The sequence below is a fragment of the Antrostomus carolinensis genome, unplaced genomic scaffold (genome assembly GCF_000700745.2).
Source record: "Antrostomus carolinensis isolate BGI_N321 unplaced genomic scaffold, ASM70074v2 scaffold3864, whole genome shotgun sequence".
NCBI classification, from domain to species: Eukaryota; Metazoa; Chordata; class Aves; order Caprimulgiformes; family Caprimulgidae; genus Antrostomus; species Antrostomus carolinensis.
In genome coordinates, this window is record NW_010311360.1 from 60862 (window position 1) to 82825 (window position 21964).

Consider the following 21964-nt stretch of genomic DNA (forward strand, 5'->3'; position numbering starts at 1 on the left):
ACTGAGATCCAAAGTAAAATTAGCTGTCCCAGCTTCATGTTTATTAAGCAATAAATAACCAGTGTCAGCCTTGCTTACGCAGTATACCTCTCCTTAATGAAAGTTAAATGCGTTCACTAGCTTGCTACAGAGAGTTCAGCAAAGAATTATGTTTTCTTTTAAACACATAGTAGAAAGACCTTTCTATTTATATAATCAGTAGCCCATAAAACCTTAAAGGCAATTTTTATCCCAGATACTCATTTCTGCCCCCACTGAATTAGTAGTAAAACTATGATCAGGCTTGGAACACACGGAATTATGAAAAAAGATACTACACATTTTTAAACAGATGCAGCCTCTTAAAATATTTGGAAAAAGAAAAACTGGAATCCTTTGAAATGATTTTCAATTAAGTTTTTAAAGGAATTAGGATGTTATTTCTGTGTAACAGCTAGACCATAAATTTAGTTTCTAATTAAATACTGTGTGAAAACATCACATCAGATGTCACTGCTTGCAAATTTATCCACTGACACATTTGACTGAAGTTACCTGGAGACATGCTCTTTTCACCTTCTCCATGGACACAGTGACTTCCCTCTGGGAAAACAAGGGATAGCTGAAGGATTTACCATTGCATTGTTATATGATAAATACTAGTTTAATTATTATAATTATAGAATTCACAGATTTCTTCTGCAATTCTAGTCAGGAAATGTGAAGATCAGTATTTCACTGGAATTTCTCTGCCACAGTCCTCCAAAGCCTATCTCTGGTTGAACACCAGATGAAGCCACTGGTGTTTGGTGCAACAGTAGTCCTCAAAGGGTTAATGAAATTAATTTTTACTGGACCGTTGTCAATCATATCATACTTTAAGACCAATACGAGTAGTTTTCACTATCTTGTCACAAAAGTTGAGGAGCACATAATGTAGGACCTACTGGTAAGCACTACGGGGCAATGTATTTTCAATAATTCCACATTTTTACAGGTATAACTATTTCTCTGACCATTAGGTCTGAATGGCTCTTTTGTCTCTGCCTCTTATTACCCTTTATTCCTCCATCTCTATAAGCATTTCTTCCATTTCTTCAGATAATGTAAATGAAAAGTCTACTACTATTCTAGCTGAAAAAAAACCCCAAAACAACCCAACCTACAGTTTTTCCTTCTGTTTTCTCCTCTGTGATCCCCCTTGACATTGGTTCAAAATAAAAAGTTGTTGTACACATGAACCTTTTTTCCAAGATAACCCTTAAAGATTCCCAGCGTTTAGTGATGAGCACTTACATAAATAAGGTTAATAGTCTACTGGGACAAAGAATATAAATTCCTTTCAGTCTACATAATTCGGTGATAACAGTCACTGAGAAATCACCTGAGGCTGGTTTTTGAGATGCTCAGTTAAAGAAATGTGTCTCTCTGCCGAACTGTTGTGGTTTTTCCCTGCACCGTAGTGTTAAATGCTTCAACTGTCTGGTCAAAGGGAGTGCAGTGTGAGCAGGAGCACGGCAGCAGGGACACAATATAACCCCTGACCCTGTCTCTTGCAGCTGCCTACTCGGAAGGAAATCACCACCTTAAGATGGCATTGTAGAATGACTTGACCTGAAATCCCAGTCTGCAGCCTTCACCAAAGGTAACTTGATGATATATTGCTAAGAGATGCACGGAAGCGTTGGTAGCACACATTAATTCCCCCGTGCTGAGCAACACCCAAATGCACTATGAACTCTCCTGTGATTCTGTCTGAAGCATTTGCACCATCCCAAGCCTGCAGGATCTGGGACACCGAATACACAGTCATGGTTTTATGCTGCAGAACACTACACTGTTTAGATGCTCTGCCTTGACCATTCAGAAGGGCTTTCCATAACATTTCACAATTTTTTAACCTAAATCTTCTCATGGATCTGTGATTTAGGAGTCCCCATTTTAAGCATGTATAAAGAGTTTCAGCAGTCACTGCCCTTCATTCTTGAAGAAAAGGAATAAAACTGTGTTCTTGCTGTTTTGACCTGAAAGCAGTAAAGCACAGATGGTAGTCAATATTTAACTGTACCCTAATCTTTTTTTTCACAAGTAATACTTAACGCATACTATGTGAGAGTGAGAGATGCCTGAACCAGTTAGGACTTGGAAACTGTCATCTATTTTTGTGTTTAAACATCTCATCCAGGACCAGAAGTATTCTTGGTCCCTACCATGCAATATAGCCTAACATTTTAGAATTGGAGGAGTATAGTAGACACTGGTCTGGACATTCACCTGGAAAGACCTGTTTCTTGGAGACACTGTAGGCAATATTTGTTTCCAGAAAAAACCTCAGCTGGAGTCTGTCCATGCTTAGATCATGCTGTACAGACCCAAAACAAGTCTACATGTGGATTGTACCTGATGGCAACTACTGCAGCCTAAATCCTGCCACTCTTATTCATAGGTATTTTTCCTACCTGACAGGCTTTATAATTTTTCCTGTTTTTTTTTGTTTTGTTTTTGTTTTTTTTTAATATAAGCATACACCGAGATTTTAAAAATGATGACTGATTCAGAGTGTTTGATTACCATTTCTCCAAGGCCTTGATCTTCAGAGGATGCCTGGCCAAAATTTTGTGACTCTCGGACCACAATAAAAAGTCAAAAGTTAGACAAAATACAGGCTCTCAAAATGCCTGTTGATAAATGGCATTACTAGCAGAGCCATAAGTGAGATGAAGAAATTCTATTACGAGAAATAAATTAGGCGATAGCATTAAAAAAAAATAAAAAATAATTAAGGCTTTTCTAAATGCATGGCTAGAGAGCTTTTAGAGCAACAGAAATGCAAAGATGAAGTCTGCTGAGTCTCTTGCCTTTTTTCGTACAGGTTGGACAAAGGTCTAATCACCTCAGAGAAATGAAGCTCTTGCAAAGTCTGCGAAAATATCTGGCTGCATAAAGCATTGCTGTGCCCCAGCACAGGGAAAGTCTGCAGTGGGAGCTCATACATTACTGGACACTGGAGAACTCACTTAACAGAGATTTGTCCAATGTTGTCATTCAAGGAAAATACTTTTTTTAGTACATCAGCCATAAGGTTTCAATTCTGAAGCCAGTTCTCGTCAGCATTGTGCATTCACAACAACTTTTACTTTCTGGATTTACAGTACTTCATTGCTCCAGAATTTTTCCCTCCAACAATAAGCCATTAGATAACTTCTACAGAAGTCCTTCTGAGAAGTCCTTCTGCTGGCCTATGTCTTAGGGGGGATGTTATTTTACTTCTAAGTGGTAATGTAGCAACTTTGCTGGCACCCTGTGAAAGTCACAAAAATGCAGGTTCCAGCTCTTCTAAATGTGCTAGATAGTTGAAACGACTGCTCAAATATCTCTTTTGCCATTTCTAGAGGGACTCAGCTTCTACTAGAAATAGTGCAATAGCACATCGATTTGTTTATTGATTATGCTCCTGCCAACCTTATGCCTGAGGGCAATTCTTTCCTGTCATGATATTTACCACTCACCTGTGCCCATAATTCTCACTAACCGCAGGGCAACCTCTTTCATTCTTATCACCAAAGGCCTTCTTCCCTCTTCCCACATGCTTTTGCCAATGCAGCTTCTTGGGTTTCCAAGAAAAAGGAAAAAAATCTCTCTCTGCCTTATCCTCAGTGTGAGTCATAGATCAGTATGAGAAAAGAGGATAATTCAGAAGAGTTAGCCCAATGCTGTCAAAATAATCTAAATATTTTAGCGTTCTGTTTGGAAGACACTTTTAGCTGGAAGATTTATAATCTTTTCTCTACAGAATACATTAAAATAAATATTCAGAATTGTGATAAATATGCAAAAGGAAAATTATTTGAAGTATCCTATGATATTTCATATGCAATGGCAAGAAGTGGAAAAGGTGTGTTGATGTGGAAAATTCTTAATTAACATTTGAGTAAGTATTCTCTGTCTGTCCCCTCCTCAGCTCACTGTGCAAGACTTTAATATCCTCATATAATCTCTGTGCTATAAATCCTCAGTTCTGCGTCAGGGAGTGGCATGTATGATCAACAGTTTCTCATTATAAATTGTGATGGTCACTATTGATGTACCTTCCAACAAGATACTTACCTCTGACTTGTAATGAATATTAATTAAGCTAGTAGTCCTCTGTATAAACAGCAAGTGACTTCTTAGTTTCAGTAACTGAGCACAGTAATTGTCATCAGTATCCCTAAATGTCAAATTCATTATTTCACCTGCAGATCAGTTTCCCTAAAAGACAATAGAACATAGTTCCCAAACATCATAATTATTTCATTTTATATTGAGAGAATTTACAAACATCTCCTCTGTTTGTCAAGTGTTGCAGCAGTTCCTCTATTTTAACAGTGATGGAAAGATGTACCAAACATCACTAAAAATCTGAGTTTCCACCACTGGCTGTCTGTGCTGGCAAGGATCCAACTCATTCCTGATCTAAGATGATAGCAGTAGCTGACAGACAAAAGTGAGGGATATCCCTGCAGGACTGAAGGGCACACACCATCTCACCCTGTTGCTGTTGGTTTACTTCTTTTTTTGTGTGTGTAAAATAAATGAACCTTTGACTGGTGATCGAGATTGTTACCTCTTGATGGTTTCTGTTAAAAGGCCTTTTACTACCTCCCTTCCAGCTTTGCAGCCCACACTGAGGTTTCCACAAGAGGCAATTACAGGTCCCAGAAATGTAACCAAGGACATGAGGAACACCCTGGAGATGTAAGATCAGGCTGGCAAAGATGAGATGGAGGTATGTGGGAGGTTGGACTGCAGCTGTCAGAGAGGTAGGAGACAGCTATACCTCTCCTCTCCCTTCTTGGCCAGTTGAATACTCTTTGCAGGTATCAGAGACAACCACTATTATAAATACCTTCATCTGGGAGGGTGTTTGAAATGCTCCCCAAAAAAAGGAAACAGCCTCAGAAAGGAAGATAGGAAAGGTACTCAAAGAATAGCAGGAGATCTTCCTCCCCTTGCTAGACAGTCAAATCTTGAATCAAATTCTCATGTGAACTGAGGAGAAGCCAAACTAAATGATGATTAAGTAGTGGAAACCCAGTAGTCCCATGCTATTTCTGTGTAATACCTAAAAATGAAACTGGGACATATTGTTCAAACCTATTGACATGTCCTTCTAAAATCACATTATTAAATCTTTGAGAAGTCCACACTTGGATTTTGCTTCCCTTTTTTTAAGAAGTGTAAATGGTGGAATTCATATTAGCATTCAGCTGAGAGCTCAAGAAATGGGCTTGTTTGTTAGTACTGTTGCAGCAGGGTGGAAAATTCTGTTTAACCTGAGAGCATCATTGCATTGTTTTCTTAAGCAAGCTGCTCAGAGTGGGGCAGCAGATGAATTCACATTTGATTGCACACATCCTTTTCCCAAAGAATATCCCATCCCTTATCTTGCCTCTATTGGGAGTTCCTCAGATGTAGGCACGGACACATGAGTGGGTCTGACTGTGGTACTGTACTTTTGCCGTCCTACCCTACTGTTCCATCAACTTTCCTTTCTCTGATCACAGAATCACAGAATGAATCACAGAATGTTGGGGATTGGAAGGGACCTCGAAAGATCATCTAGTCCAACCCCCCTGCCAGAGCAGGAACCTAAACAATTTTACACAGGAAGGCGTCCAGGCGGGTCTTGAATGTCTCCAGAGAAGGAGACTCCACAACCTCCCTGGGCAGCCTGTTCCAGTGCTCAAGTGAAAGATGCTTGGGGAAGGAAAAGCTGCAGGGCCCCAGGAAACCCGGGCTCAAGCCTTTGGTGGCTGTTAGAAGTATACTCAGAGGGACTGCCAATCCCACATCTTACCTGTTTCTGCAGGAGTCTGGGAGTAAGGCTGTTTTTTTTTTTATGTGGAGGTCAGATATAGGCTGCAGGTCAGAGGCTGGACAAACTCTGCTCTGTTCAGTATGTTGGCGGTAGGATGCTGTAATTCAGAAGAGTCAGGATATAACAAAGTGACACCTACACCAATCAACAGGAAAAGCTAGAACATCCAAAATGCTTCCTTTCTCCCCTTTGCCACTGGCACATGCCACCCACAGCCCCTGGGCCCCCTCTGTGACTGCCTGTGCTGCCGGCTGCAGTGCTACCTCTCCCCTTCTTGGGTACTAGGTAGGAAAAAAATAAATGAAAGTATCAAATAGAGAGCTTTCCAGACATAGCAGCTATTAATTTGTTTGTGACTCCTGCCTCACCAGTACCAAATGGGGAGATAGGGCACCTCATAAGCACAGTTGCTTACGGTCATTTGTCCCGTGTATAGGGGGTATCTCTTTTTGGAGGAAGCTCTAACATACCACTTGTTCTGAATAGAAAAATAAAAAAATTCAATTGAGTGCCATTTTCTTTTCAATGCCCAGAATAATATGCTCAGTCAAGGAGAAAAATAGACAAAGCTCATCTGCATTGCTGATTTGGCGGGGTGGCTTGTTCACTTCTCATGGGCTGAAGAGATCCTCAGGGCAACACGGCTTGCACAGAGGCTGCCTTAGCCTGCTGCCAAACAGCGGGAAGCTCTGGATTACTGTGCAAGTGGCTGAGGACACTCAGGCAGTTTTACTGATCTAAAATGTTCAGAGCTTGCGAGGCCCCATATTACATTGTAAAGACACACACAGCATCACACAGCGAGGGTGAGCGGAGGAAAACTAAAACTTCCATGAGCCAAAGCTCATGGGAAGGTGTTCACAACACAGTTTAACTTCAGGGATCTAATTAAAGAGCAGTTAACATGGGTATCATGCTCAGAGAAGCTATGTCCCTTTCAAAACATCAGCTATTGCCTAGTACAGCCTCAAAAATAATTTAAATGTTGAGAAAATAGTTAATTTTTAATATCTGTGTTGAACAATACTGAAGGGAGGGCTGCTGAAAATAACATGAGCCACCTGTGATGACCGAGTTGTCAGATCAAGAAAGCACTTAGGGTAGCAGCAGAGATCTTGCACCCTTGTTTGTAGCACTGTTTGCATCCCAGGAAAGGACTCAGGAAACACCAAGGCTGCGAGGGCAACTGTGGCTTGAGCAGAGAGCTTCAAGGTTCTCCAAAGCAGCTGAAGAGCAGGAGCTCAGTTTGAGCTGCTCCAAGCAAACGTACCAACTGAACCAGGTACTGCCGTTCCCTGCTCCATGGGAAGGTCCATCCTGCACCCCTGCCTCCTTCTGGGGTGAATTGGGGTTCAGTGTGCTCTGCAGCAGGCAACAGCAGCAGCAGTGTTGCACCATCTACCTAATTGGTGCACTAATTATCCCATTTCAAACAGCTCTAAAATAAACCAGACTGCAGTCACATTGAAAAAAAAAATATAATACAGCTGTGTCTGAAACCTGACTACAATCCAATTTCTTTAAAGGTTGCCTGATATAGATATCACACAAAACAGCTCTGCAGCAGCAGAGATTGATTCCACTTCCCCTCTTTTGCCAGGGAGTAACCTCAGCAAAACTTTCAAATTGATGGTAATTCACTAGTTTCAAAGGGCAGACAAAATAAATCTTTAATAAAGAGGTTTGCCCCAAGAAGGAGCTGCCAGTTTAAAGAGCTTAGAGCTCCAAATGGTTGGCCTGTGTACTCTCTGTAATTTAATATTGAAGGATCTTGGCTAACTTCATTAAGAGGATGACAGTGAAGTGGCGATAAATCATACCATGATGGGGGAGGGACCAATACAAAGAAAATTATAACCAGCAGGACAAATAGGTTATATTAGCACACAGATAACTTACTTCCACATTAAAGTTAAAAATAGTTTCATTAATATGAACTATATATTTTTTATCAGAGCCCATGCTATTGTGAAATTAAACACATCATCTGATTTGTATAAATGCATCTGTGGTTGTTGGGTATTTCTCAGGTTTAGTTCTTGATTATTTTCAGCTCACTCATTAAGACTGAGTTTTGTTCTTTTTTTTTGTAGTAACTTCTCAGTTAAATAAAGTTGACTATGTTTTGATTTTTACATCTTCACCAACTAATAGGTCAGAAATGTCTTTACTAACTGTAAATAACTTCAGAGTTTTCATTTCTATTGTTGGCTTGTGATAACTTTGAAAAAATACTTCTTACTCTATGAAAAGATTCCCATCCTCTATCATCTTTTAACAGTTACATTAAGCAAATACTTACTAAGACTTCACACATGTCTCACAGTGGCCAGAAAAAAACAACGTTAAGAAAGATAACCCCACTGCACAGAGCTTTAGTTCTATCTCGTAACTGCTGGTATATTTCTTTTTTTCCCTGCAGGGAATAGCAACCATTTGTATACAAACTTTTCCTCCAGAAAGCTGAGTCACTGGTTTTATTTACACATTCCACATAAATTGTGCATTTCAATAACATTTTTTCTGCATTTTGACAAAAATTGCACTGAATAACATTCAGTTCCACCTACTTATCAAGAATTTAAATTCAGAAACTTTATTTCAGGCTTTGTAATAACAGCTTTTCAACATCAGCCCTCTGTAGCACCCCTCTTCTTTGTGTGTATTCCTTTTCAGAGGCAGAGTGCTGGACACTGAGGAAAAGGCTGTCCTGGCTCAGCCATTCTTTTATCTCGGCTTTGGGCCATTGCTGGTGCACATCTACGGGGCTGTTCTTGTTCCATGTTTCGGAGGTAGTGACCTGGGAGGGGCAGGTGTGGGATGTGACTCCGGTTTTGGCTGAGTCTTGCCCTTCTGCTCTCATCTTCTCACCTCTGCACTCCCCATGTCCTACTTGTCTCCTTCGGATGGGATTCTCTCTGGGAGTCCCATTTTTTCACTATGGATAAACACTGAGCATCACATGAGAGTTCCCCATCAGTCACTGCCAAGCACATCATGCAATGCCATGTTTTACGTGGCAGCTGCCAGTCACCCTGTGTTTATGGTCTACAGACACAGCTTTAGCAAATGAAGGAGTTTAGTCGGTACAGCTTAGGAGGCCACACAACAAAATGAGTTCTGTACTATTCCTTGTTTAGTTCTACCGCTGTGATTGTGAATATATTAATTTCCTGAAGCAAAATCCATACTTCAGCATAAAATACTGTAGTGTAAGACTGAATGAGGCTTGGCTGGAACAGGAAATCTATTTTTAATGGTTTTATGCCATTTGCATTGAGTTAGAATACATTTCCTTAGTACAGTGCACAGGAAAATATTCTTCTTATAATTGATTGATTTAAAAGGGCTCTGTTCTACATCAGCGAAGGGGAAAAATACAGACTTGTGGCGGCAGACAACCTGATTCTGAAATAAAACCTCTAAACATTAACAACTGCAATAACTGACCTGTCACATCATCTGCTTAAAAAAAGACTTAAACAATAACTTATGATCTAAATTGCAGAATGGAGAATCACTAGCTGATTGTGTCTGATCTATTCCTTGAAGATTGATGCTTTATGTACAGTTAGGACAGCTACAGGGGCTGCTTTTTTATTCCACACCCTCCCCCTGCACTTTTAATAGCTTCTTCTCTGAGAGAGAATTGTTATTCCCCTTTCTCTTACAAAAACCTTTTCTTGTATTTCAGGGATCTGTTGATTAAACCTTACATCCAGTGTAGAAAGCAAAACTGACAATCCAATCCTCCAAGAGAACCTATTAAAAAGTTCAAAATTCTCAGTTTGTATTGACTGAATTAAAAATCAAACAAAATTCCTTAACACAATCCCACAAGAAGTTGCCTGTTGTGTTTTTTTGCCCAGTCACTGTTTTAGCAGTTACAATCCTGGTAAAAATAGACCAAGTAAATGTCTCAAAAGTTGCCTTTGAAAACAGCAAGTCTTTGCCATTTACTGACTTCAGTATGTTTCATTGCAAATGTTCAGTGAAGAAGTAAAGACCTTCTGGAGAAGTCTAGATGTTTCTAGGAGGGACATCACTACCATAGCTCATGTTAGCATGCAGATACATGAGCCAGCTCAGGGACATGACACATCATGGCACAGTGCAGTGCTGCCTGCATGGCTCTGAAGCTGCAGGGCACTCTGATGGAAATGGAAAGGGAAAGGTGCTGCCTTTGAGGTTAAAACAATGTTTAAAAGGAGGACTAAATAGAAAACTTTTCCCAAAAAAATCCTCCGAGATATTAACATTTTTTGGACTGCTTGACTGCAACCACTAATGGAATGGCCTTGTTTTCTAGCATACATACAGAACCAGAGCCAAATATCCTGGTAAGGTTAAACTTGTGTTGCTGGCATGTCTCTCTATGTAGAAAGAAATCAAAGACTTCTTTAGCAAAGACGTGTTTTCCCTCTGCTGCCTCAATTCTTGGAAATATCAAATACTCCTAGGAGTTATTCAGATATTCCTAAGAGTTACTGTTCATTAGCAGGATAGAAGAATTCTCCATCACCTGAATATTTTCAGACTGCAGCCAAGGGGAATTAGGAATATTTACAAAGGTAGAGATTGACTAAGTGATGTAACTTTAGCAAATGCCACATTGGTGGCTGATAATGCAGGAAAGCATTATCATGGGAAAAATATGCTGTCATCATTTGAATTTTCAATTACTTTTAAAGTGTTTCAGGCTGCAAGAGAATGTCCAGAAATGCTGAGGCATATCTTCACCAAATGGTTAATTTTGTATTTGCAGTTGAAAAGATCTTAACATGTTTTCTATGTTCTAGGGGTTTCTATCTGTGCTTCAGGCGAAGACTGCATAGTTGCAACTTGTCATTTATACATCAAAAGGACTGAGAGAAACCTCCAGTGAATAAATATATAATACTAATATTTCTTTTACAATATGAAGAGTTTCTTATGACATGGTCTGAATGTTAAGAGCAATCAGATCTTGCAATTGCTGCAGTTTATAATGTAATGTGTTCTTTGAAGAGTAAGCTGCAAAAAAAGAAATGTCAGTTTCCTTGGTTGTAAATATATCTTTTAGCTAAAAAAATATAATGGCAAAGGATAAACCTGTCAAAGCATAACTCTGTCAAATATTGCTGTTTAGGTTTCAAACAAAGAGTTCTGCTGTAATTTATTTAAAGAATTTAAAACCTTAAAAAAACCCACCCAAAACTCCAGAAGCCCAGATGTACTGAAATCATAGCATCATAGAATCATAGAATGGTTTGGGTTGGAAGGGACCTTAAAGATCATGTAGTTCCAATCCCCCTGCCATGAGCAGCAACACCTTCTACTAGACCAGGTTGCTCAAAGCCTCATCCAGCCTGGCCTTGAACACTTCCAGGGAGGGGGCATCCACAACTTCTCTGGGCAACCTGTTCCAGTGTCTCACTACCTCCACAGTGAAGAGCTTCTTCCTAATATCTAATCTAAACCTACCCTCTTCCAGTTTAAAGCCATTACCCCTTGTTCTATCACTACCTGCCCTTGTAAAACATCTTAAAATTAAGTAAGACCTATTATAAATAATAACATAAACCCTAGAGTAATCAAGTTATATAAGCCTGAGACTAAAAGAGTTTGGAGCTCAGACTTGCTGAGGGGAAATGTTTTTTCCTTAAAGCATATGTCAAAATCAAGCCCTCCCCAATTTTTTTGTCATGGTGCTCTATCTCCATGCAGGGAAGCGGTGTCACATCCCAAGACCCTTCCGTCAGTTTCTGTTGCATGGGCCAATGGATATGAAAGCTGTCAGGAGGCACAAACACAGACAGCTAACGTGCGCATGTAAACCTCGCTTTCTTAGGAAGTCAGCCAAAGAAAACTCCATCACTGACCTCACACATTCACATAAATGGGTAACTCAAGTTCAGCTGAGCTCATTGTGCATTGTTCCATATGGTTTGTTGCCAAGCTATGGACTGCAATTTCTGTAACTTGTAAGCAGCAGCAGCTTTGAAGCTAGTGTTAGAAGTGTAATTGGGTGAAATCCAGGCTCCTTTCAAGATGGTGAGAATCCTGCCAGGAACTTTAAGGAGCTCAGATTCATTAACTGTAACCGGGTTCAGAAATAAAGGCAAACATAACTAAGATCTTCTCAGCTCCTATGAAAAAAATTCTACACCTCATTCAAAGTATTGATTAATTTACATAACTTTAGTAAAGTAATGATAATTTTAAAAACAGATATACTGCAGATTTCCTAATGAGAATGAGCTAGAGCCAGGACTCTGCCAGGTGCTGTTCTTACAGAAACATCATGTGCCTCTAACAAAATTAAAACACAAGCACGTACAATTTCTAAACGTCAGCCGGGGCCTGAGGCTCTTTTTTTTTTCCCTTGATTTGCTGTGATGGGTATAGAGTGATGCATAATGGCTAACTTGGCTGGCTGCCTTTTTGCAGAGGGACAGGTAGAGCTAGTCTGTGAAAAGAGATGGCGTAATAATCCCTTATCTCACTTGCTAGAAAATAATAACTCCTTATCATTGATTTATCTCTAGAAGGTGCAATTGAGAATATATGTAAAACCAGAAGCTACTCACATGAGGTTTTAGGGCCACCATGGATGACAGTAAGATTGTAAGAAGTTCATTTATAAGAACAAAGAAAATGTGTTTGTTGAAAGTAAAGCCTACAGAATATTCCTTAGCTCTGACACATTCCAGAAAACATTCTGGGAAATCTTTGTTTTGTGAAGTTACAAATGGTTTCTGAATCTATCAATGTACCAAACATGGACTCAAAGTGCAGCTGCTCCCTCATCCCTTGATGATCCCTTGATCCCTTCAGCTGCAGCCAGAACAAGTTTTCTTTGTTTCCAGGTAAATTAATGGTTTTCCATCAACAGCAAAAGAAAGACTTTTTAAAAAGACAAAGCCTGGTGTCAACCTGTCTCTCTCTGCCAAACATACAGACAAAAACCTAATCGGCAAACCAGAAATAACCAGGAATAGTGTGCAAGACTTTAGGTATGGAGTTGTACTAGACTAGGAAAACAGTGCTGACAGTCGGACATATATATGTTCAGCTGTGGGCTTCATGTCAAATAATATTACAAGCTTTCTCCTATCATGCACAAGCACTAGATTTCATGTATCACAGAGTGTTCACCCCAAAATTACTGTGTTGTTTGGGTTTGGGGTTTTTTTAAATGCATTAAGCACACATAAAGCAGGCCAGAAAGACTGATCACTGAGGATCTGCTCTGGGCTGGGCACGTTTCTCTTGGTGAGTAATTTATTTTCCCAAAAGAGACTGCTTCATTTCACTTGAAAGAACACTCTCTGTAAAAACATACACTAAGTGATGTATGTTATAGGGGATGAAGATCTACAGGAAAAAACTGTATAGGGAAATTACTTGCTCAGACCAGCCCTGTAGCTCCAGCATCATCTCTGTTTGGACGTATGTGTTCAAGGGTCTTCAGTGCCCACTTCTGGCATTTTTTCCTGTTCCTTTCTGTGCTTATGGTCTAATGAGGTCCCCCTATGCTTTAGTCAGAAAGGTCATGAAACAGAAGAGGTTAGGGTCCCAAGACCTCATTACTTCAGCTGTTGCTCCATTAGTGCATGCCAGAAGACTGGGGAGGGAGTAGGGTTTTTAGCTATGCTCTCATACTGCTAGGGTAAAATTATGGCTTGTTCGCGTCCTTTTTTACCACATTGTTTGCCTTGTGCTGGCACACAGCTGGAGTTTCAGTCCAAGGTAGAAGCAAAATGACAGCAGGAGAGACATAGTACAGTCTAATACCCAAAGTGACAGTCACAAAAAAAAGTGGAGTTGTCTGTCTCCCATAGGTGTCTGCAAACATACACTGAATCCTTAGGCTGATGCATTGTCCCTCTAGAGAGACATACTGAAAGCAATTGGGTTTCTTTGCCCTTCTGCAGAGCATTTGGCATCTCCCTGAGTGATGACACATTCATTGCCACCAACAACATGAAAATTCATATGTGGAAGCATTTTTTGCTTCTGTAGATATGGGCATTGGGTGAAATGAATAGATCACAAAATAATACGGAATAGGGCAATTACCAGCAGAACTCATTTGTTGTCTGCTGCTGAGCCTCAGCAGTGGAGGAAACAGTCATCTGTGCACCCTAATGAAATGTGACAGGCGTTTAGAGACCAAAGGCTGACATTTCCTGACAGCATCACCATCTGCACACTGAAAGCTGCTAGAATCCGGACATCATAATCTGTTAAGGACTGTTTATTATTGTACCTCCGAATTGCAGGTCACGCAGACCCTAGAGTTATATGTCATCAGCTTAGAATGCATCCTTAGCTGGGATCCTAATTGTCAGCCTCTCACTGTGATCCCTAGTTCCATATTTAACTTTCCAGATAATCAAGCCAATAGTCTAAGATGTAGATATTTGAAAGAGGGGTGGGGGGAAAATCCTTCTAGCCTGCCAGCAGTTGAAATAGATATTAACCTAATTCTTACTAGGGCAGATGGAGTTATATAATCTGATATCTGAGAGTAAGGGATTTTTCAAAGAAGGGAGAATTTACTATACATGATATACAGCAGTTTATGCAGGTTCAGAATCACAATGTATCAGTAGTTTCTACAATCCTACTTATATGCACAATACAGGTACAGGGAAAACTGTTTAAAGAATGAAATATACAATCATAACAGGGGGTTTTAACCTAAATTGAGGAGAAACATGTTGCCTCAGATATGCTGGAACAGAAACTAAAAGAAGGACTACGGGACTGATCCAATATTTTTTTATGAAGCATTTTTTTCAGAACAAGAAAAAGGTGACCTTGAGAGACAACAGTACAGGTTAATTGGGGTATAAAAGAGCAAGCAAAAAAAAAAAAAATCCCTAAACAAACAGTGGAGGTTAACTTTATCTTGCAGACTTCAGTGTTTCCTTGCACTACAAGGAAAAGGAGAAATGGCTGAAGGCACAAGTCAAGTTACAGAAGCAGATCTGCCAATTTGGCCTTGAAGAAAATGCTTTTTCTGAGGTCAGGTACCCTGAAGCGTGGTTTTGAATTTCAAACACATTTGCTAGAGTACTGTGTGTGCTTTTCTGCCAGGTAGTGAACATGGAGCACCCAAGGGCTACTTTCTCTTCTCTTCTCTTCTCTTCTCTTCTCTTCTCTTCTCTCTCTTCTCTTCTCTTCTCTTCTCTTCTCTTCTCTTCTCTTCTCTTCTCTTCTCTTCTTCTCTCCTCTCCTCTCCTCTCCTCTCCTCTCCTCTCCTCTCCTCTCCTCTCGTAAAACAGAACAAAACACCACACAAGGAGGGACTTGTTGAGCTGCTCCACCTGGTGGAGGAATATGCCCGGTCAGGTAGAAAGCCAGTGCCTTGTGCTGAGTTTCACTTCTTGGAGCCTGGCTTGAGACATGCCTGTTCCGTCTATCCAGCTCCTCTGAGCAGTGATGAGTAAGCTGTCGCCTGACTCAGGCACTGAGCTTTGAAGCAGCTTTAGCAAACAGAAGGAAGATTTTGTGTACCTCCTAAGATGACACAGGGCTCTTGACTTTGTGGATCCCAATGTCTCAAATGCTGAGGGAATTTTGAAATTTGCAGCCTCATGTCCTTTCACCCGGTTACCAGAGGGAAGCATGGCATGGGATTAATTTTTTTAAACTTGATGATGATGCAAGGACACACTGGGTTCTTGCATCTCTAGTATCTCAGATACCTCTGTTCTGTGGATCTCTCGATCTGACTTCTGTCTGGATGTGAATACATGAAAACAAAGAAACATATGAGGTCAAGAGAAGAGCCACAAAAGCAGCTCAGCACTGAGAGGGTAATTTTCCAAAACAGTGCAGCTTCTGTTGCTCCATGCAGGTTTCAGTGATCTAAACAGAAGAGGACAACAAGACTCCCTCTTTCTGCATAGAGCTAGGAAGTCTAATACTCAGTAAAACAAAAGTATCTACAATTACAGGAAATACGATGGGAGGAGTTACAAGATCTGACAACATGTTTTACTTAAGGCTGCTGGATTGCACACATATAAAATTCTTCAGCTGGTGGAGTACCAAGCAAACTATTAGATCCTTACCTTACTGTAGATATTCTGATCTGAAAGCCTGCTTTTCTACTATGGTGGGGAAAAAAAACAAACCAGGTGTTCAGTCTATGGGAAATCAGAAGTCAACTGGATGTAGCACCTGGTCACAAGCCAGGGAAAACTATGTCCCAGGAACAGCTTTTGCCTTGGAAGGAAATATTAAAGATCACTGCTTTATGGGCAATCCCTCCACAAGAGAGGGCAATAAAGCACTGGCTGAGACAGGTGTCCTCCTTGGAAATAAGAACATACAGTGAGCTGGGGGGAAGGGTCAATATCCCACCAGTGAGTTAAAGAGGATTTTTATATTCACTCTCCCTGTTCTGGAAGCAGATAGCTTTCATAGTTCATCATGTAGCTGAGGATTTTCAGAATGAGCTGTCTCATGAAAAACAAATGAGGGAGAACAGTGTTAGTAGGAGGTATGTTTACTAAGCAAATACGTGGCAAATGCGTCCACTACAGCAACTGGACACAGAGGCTTAGCCTTCTGGAATGCATATGGACACATGAATGCACATCTGCAGAGCATAGCAGCTCTTCACTCCCTAGGACAGCAGCAAATGTGTCCTCCTGCCAAAGGATGCAATTGAAAGTCTTCTGTAGACATATAAGGTAGCATTTCAGTCATGGGAACAATGCAGTAATGTTCATCTTCCCCCTTATATCACAAAGCAAGCAATTACAATCTTCACTAGCTCCTATTTCTAAATGGGTTTCAATTCTGAAAGCACACATAGAACATTTTCCGTAAAGCTACCAGGAGTGTCTTACTTCAGTGTTTTAGAATCAGCTTAGGCAGGTTCAGTTTCCAGTTTGCATAAGAGTTCATTTTCTCTCTTTTTGTATAAGTTCTACACGCAGCTACTGTCACAACACATGTGAATGATTCATGATGATCTGCCTCGTGTGGCCTCCTGCTACAGGCAACTGAGAGGGGAAAAGAAACCCAACACAAAACACCATTACAACAAAAAACCTCCACACTTCCATTTCTTTAGAATGTTATTTATTGTTGCTACTCATCTTTAGTGAAAGAAAAGGCAAAAGCCACACCACAATGGAACGTGTAATTCCACAGGGGTTCTAATCAAACCTAAACTAAGCATGAACTATTGTTGTTTTAGTGTTAAAACTAGCAAGTTCATATAACAAAATTCAAGCAGCAAGTCACTGGAGGAAGTTATTAAAAAAGAAAAGCTGCTTATGATAATTAAACAAAGAAAATCTGTCTGGCAAACAAGAACAGCTTAGAAGGAAATGCATTTAACATATGTATCTATTCCTTGGTGTTCCCCAGAGCACTCAAACACAGTTAGTATGCATGCTTGTCCATTCAGTCTTAAGGATTAAAGAAATTGTTGGTCATGTTGACTAAATCCCATGAAGATACAGTGGTCTTTAAAAACAAAAGCCCACGCATGTCCATCAGGTTTTGTGAATGAAGCACTGGAAGTAGAGAAAAGAGAACTCACTTCTGCTCCCTTTGAAAGACAGGATACAGTGCAAATTAAAAGCCTATTAGGTCTCTGAGAATCCTTTTGTTCTGGAAAACCCAAAATAGGGAAAAAGCTTCTGCCAGAGCTTATTATCATGAAGCACCAAAAGCCAATGATGAAAAAACCCACCCATTAGAAACGAGGCTCCATCCTTACTGCTGCTCAGTCCTTACCAACCGTCAGGTGAGGAAGACGCTATCAACAGCTCGGTTTTCCCTCTCACTCCCACAAGCTCTTTTAACAAGTTGATCCCTGTGTTGCAAAAAGCTGTTGTGAGAAAATAAGCTATGCCAATATCCAGGTTTTCATTAATTTCATTTCTTCTCAGACCTGAGTGGGTAACCAAGAGACTTGGAGTGAATCCCACATCCTTTCAAGAATTTGTTCTACTTCCTTTTATCTTTTCCCCTAATTTAGATTAAAATTTTTAGAAAAGCCATCAGAAATGACACATTAACCCTTCTATTTGACATTAGCACACATTTAAAGAACAATTGCAGCATATTTTACAGTAGCCATACTGAGAATACTTACATAGCTATTTTTATATACTTACCATTGCAGACATACCACAGTCTGAGATACTTTTAAAAAAATCACCCCCCCCAAAAAAAAAAATCTGACACAACATGAGTAGAGACTGTAACACTTTTAGGTGCATAAATATTCACAAATTTCCAACTATAATATTATCACAGAATACTTTTATTTTTCTGAAATGTTAAAATTAAGATGGCTGTTTCCAAGTCACAGTTTTTTGGGTTTGTTTTTTTTTAAAAAAAATTATTTTAGAGCAAGGATTTCCAATGTAACCGCACAGAACCAACAACTTTATGAACAGTGGTATTCAGCAATCTCTTACAACATCTTGCTGTGGCCAGGTGAATTTCCATTTAGGTGTGGCTGCTTGATTACACCACAAATAACAGTGCAAGTATGGTAATAAAATAGCAATAATCAACCTGAATGAAAACATTACAAGCACAGTGCAGAACAGCCACAGACACCCAATTCTTCTTCATGAAAGGAGCTGGAATAAGCGCACTTTCATGTTTGTGCATCCTTCTACTTACCACTGATATGTGATAAAAGGTGGTGAGTACGTTTTAAATACACAGACACAATTTTGATTGTCTTGTACTTTTAAGATGTGAATTGTTGTCCTGAATAATGCCTTCATTACTACAAACCTCAAGAGTACATTGCTTGTTTCATAAGATTGTGTAGCAAATCTGAAAATTACTTCCTTTTTAACAAGAGAAACCAGAGACATGTTAAGGTATTGAGTGTCTTTATTTGCAATCAGATCTGTATTACACCTGTAATAATTTCTATACTCTATATTTTCTCCAGAAAATATAATCTGTCAGTGAAGATACCAAAAATACCCGCTTTCACCATGTAGTAAGCATGTAACAAGCCAAGGGTAAAGTTTTCTTTTGTGCAGTTCTCTCACATGCGGTACAGATCTCCACTACATATCCTGGATGCAAGTGGTGTGCAGAACACCCTTTGTCAATAGGAGATACTAAATGCATGCCTTAATTTAAGGATATATGTTATAGACAGGAGACACAATATTTGGCTCTCAGGGAAAACTACACAATTTAAGCTACAGTATTTGTTTTTCCTTGATAGGAGTCCATAGAAAACTTCCACAAGGTTCTGTTGGTCTTCCTAGTATTTTTATCTTTCCTAGATACTAGACTTCTGACAGCACTGAAAATGGCAGGCATGATTTAATTGTTGAGTGTGTCTAAAAGGGCTAGGATAGTAAGGGGATACTGTAGAAATCATAATGGGAAGAGGACTGGAACAGGCTCACATGAAGCAGTAGCAAAAGCCTGGATTCACTGGCTTTTGAAATTCCTCTTTGATGATGATTTAAAAAAAGGGGGCATGCAAACAAGTTTCCAAACTATGTAAAGATTATTAAAATATTTACCAGGAACATAAAAAAAGAGAAGATATATCTCAAATCTCTGGGGACAAAAAGCATTTTAAAAAGTAGAATAATCCCAAATAAATGGGGATTTTGCTGTCCTGTGGCTCTCCTTCCTACTGCACTGTAGGCGAGTCCATCACAAACACTGTTTTGCACCACAGACTCTCCAACAGGCTTGGTCTCCATCATCCACTAGATTTCCTGCCCATCAGCTGCACAATTGAACCTTTACTCATGATCAGTTTCCTTAGGCTCTCAGAAAGCAAAGATGCAAAGAGTGCTTAGAAAAGAACTACTTCCCAACCAAAGGTTAACTGATGAAAAAACTGATGGTAAAAAAATTACTATTATGACAAACATGCACATGCCTCAAGACCCAACTACTTCCACCTTTCAAATTTTGCTTGTCTGGAAAAATTCACTCAGCATCTATAAAAGTGAACAAACTATGTACTTGCAATCCAAGTCAGTTTTCATTATTAGAGGATTTAGAACAACTTTAACCATGTTGAATTCTTCTTTTCCTTCTTCTGCATTCTTCTGCAAAACAAGGTTGAGATAAATTATTATCTGGTATGAGTCAGTGCTGTTCAATTTTTTTTTTTTATTTTTTTTAAAAAAAAAAAAAGGAACCAAGCAGATTTCAAAGGCTTAATATTACAGTATGTGGCTATGCATGACTAAGCCTCTGGCCATGAGAAAGATTCCCAAGATTGTTTAACACAAGCAGTAGGACACAGTAAGTGATAGCCAATTACTTAAACCAAGAAGTCTCTTTAAGAATCATCTAACCGAGTAGAAAAGCAATTACAAAAGTTTGTCTGCTTCTTTGCAGATCCTGTGCATCTGCTTCTCTGTATTTCCAGGTGTATTACTAAAATAATTCAGTTGAAGCAGAGCTACAAGGAATTTCTAGAATTAAATATACTATTATTCATTTCAGATGTACAATAGTGCAATCATCATTACAGTAAGAGAGCATAAAATGAAAGCTACATTTATTTAATTTGTATTTTCAGAAACATCATGGATTTCTTCAGCTATATAGAGCAGTTAAAGGATAAGTTCTGTATTACCAGCTTAAAGCAGTGCTATTCAAGGTGAATCTATGTGACAATTGCAAATATTGAAAGTCACTTTATGCCCAGCAGGTGAGAAATATCTACCACGACAGAATTCAGACACAGTATATTTCCATCCTTCAAGATACTAAGTTTAAACACTTTTTTTAAAAGCCACTCCAGTCTTCACTTGCTGTAAATCAGTCTTCAGCAAACCTGCAAAACTGATGGAAAAGCTGGCAAACTCCATATCAGTTCCTCTTCTTTCAACACATCAATTCCTCTTCTTTCAGTATCAAGAAAATTAAAAGGAATAGTTTGAGGCACAAGTGAATTTTTATGCAGAAGTATAGAAGTATTTCAAATAAGCAGACTGAAACTTCAGTACTTCTTTTAACTTCTTTTAAAAAAGACATAGAACATAGGCCTATGATCACAGTCATAGATCATAGTCACTGCAGTCTTACTGGATTGCCTTTTAATTTTTCTTCCAAGATGAAAAAATGGTTCACAGAATTTACCAAATCCACTTTATACTGCCATTTCACATAGTTCACATTTAATCAAAGCAAAGTACAAACTCATGCTTCAAGGCCACCTGAAAGCATTCTGCTACACTCAACAGTAAACTATTTCTTCGGTGAAGACAGCTTCAGTGAACCCAGTAACTCAGAGAAGAGCGCATCCAGCTGAACTGACATAAACATTGCACGCAGAACTTACATGAAAGTGCACTGACAACAAGCTTTTGAGAATAAGTCCATACCATAAGAACTTGTGCTTGAAACTACTTTTATAGCTATGATTATTGTTTCTGTTAACAGGCACCGCATAAATATGGAGTTGGTCATCTAATGCACTTAACATGTCTCAGCTGAGGACTATTGCAGCTTTTTTTTTTTAATCTAGGTGTGATTATACTTTGGTTTGCTTTATAACAGTAACATTGCACTAGCAATATAGCTGATACTAAAGAGAAGGCTGAAAACACTGCAGACTGGAGGACTGAAAAAAAACCAATCCACTCCTTTACTTCTTTTCATGCTTCTTGGTTAATTTTCCTCTTTCTAGATGGAGGCTTGCACTGCTGTTTGTTCGCTTCTCCTTTTGCTGGCTCTCCTGGGAAACCTGCTGCACTGCTCGGAGGATAGCAGTCTGCACAATCTGCTTGCTGGCATTCTGCAGCTTCACTTCATCTTGCTCCGTCCCTGGCTTCTCACCTGCCAGAATCAAATGACAAACAAATGGAACTAAGCACTTGTGGCTACTCTGTGAACACCTGAAGGATAGAAAAAAAGGAGGAAAAAAATCCCCTCAGAGGGATTTGGAACAGTTTATTACATAGGAAACCTGCTAATACAGAAGATGATGAAGTAGAGTAGAAAATGCCTCTGTGTGCTTAGTGCTATGGGACTGAACGAAGGGGGAGACTTTGTGTCATACAGCTCAGTTACCCACTTCCCAGCCCTGGGGACAACTGTGGCTTCACAGCTGAAACAAGTACAGCTGCATTTCTCATCCAGCTGTTAATCACATCCTTTTTGACT

At 39.5% G+C, this 21964-nt stretch overlaps 1 protein-coding gene across 1 annotated transcript; it reads right to left on the reverse strand.

Moving 5' to 3' along the window:
• Positions 1-21446: 21446 nt before the first annotated feature.
• On the reverse strand, positions 21447-21696 carry AKAIN1 (A-kinase anchor inhibitor 1; the record flags this gene model as incomplete). Its single annotated transcript, XM_010166707.1, has 1 exon — positions 21447-21696. A coding segment is annotated over one exon (250 nt), but the record flags the coding sequence as incomplete, so codon positions are not given.
• Positions 21697-21964: the final 268 nt, after the last annotated feature.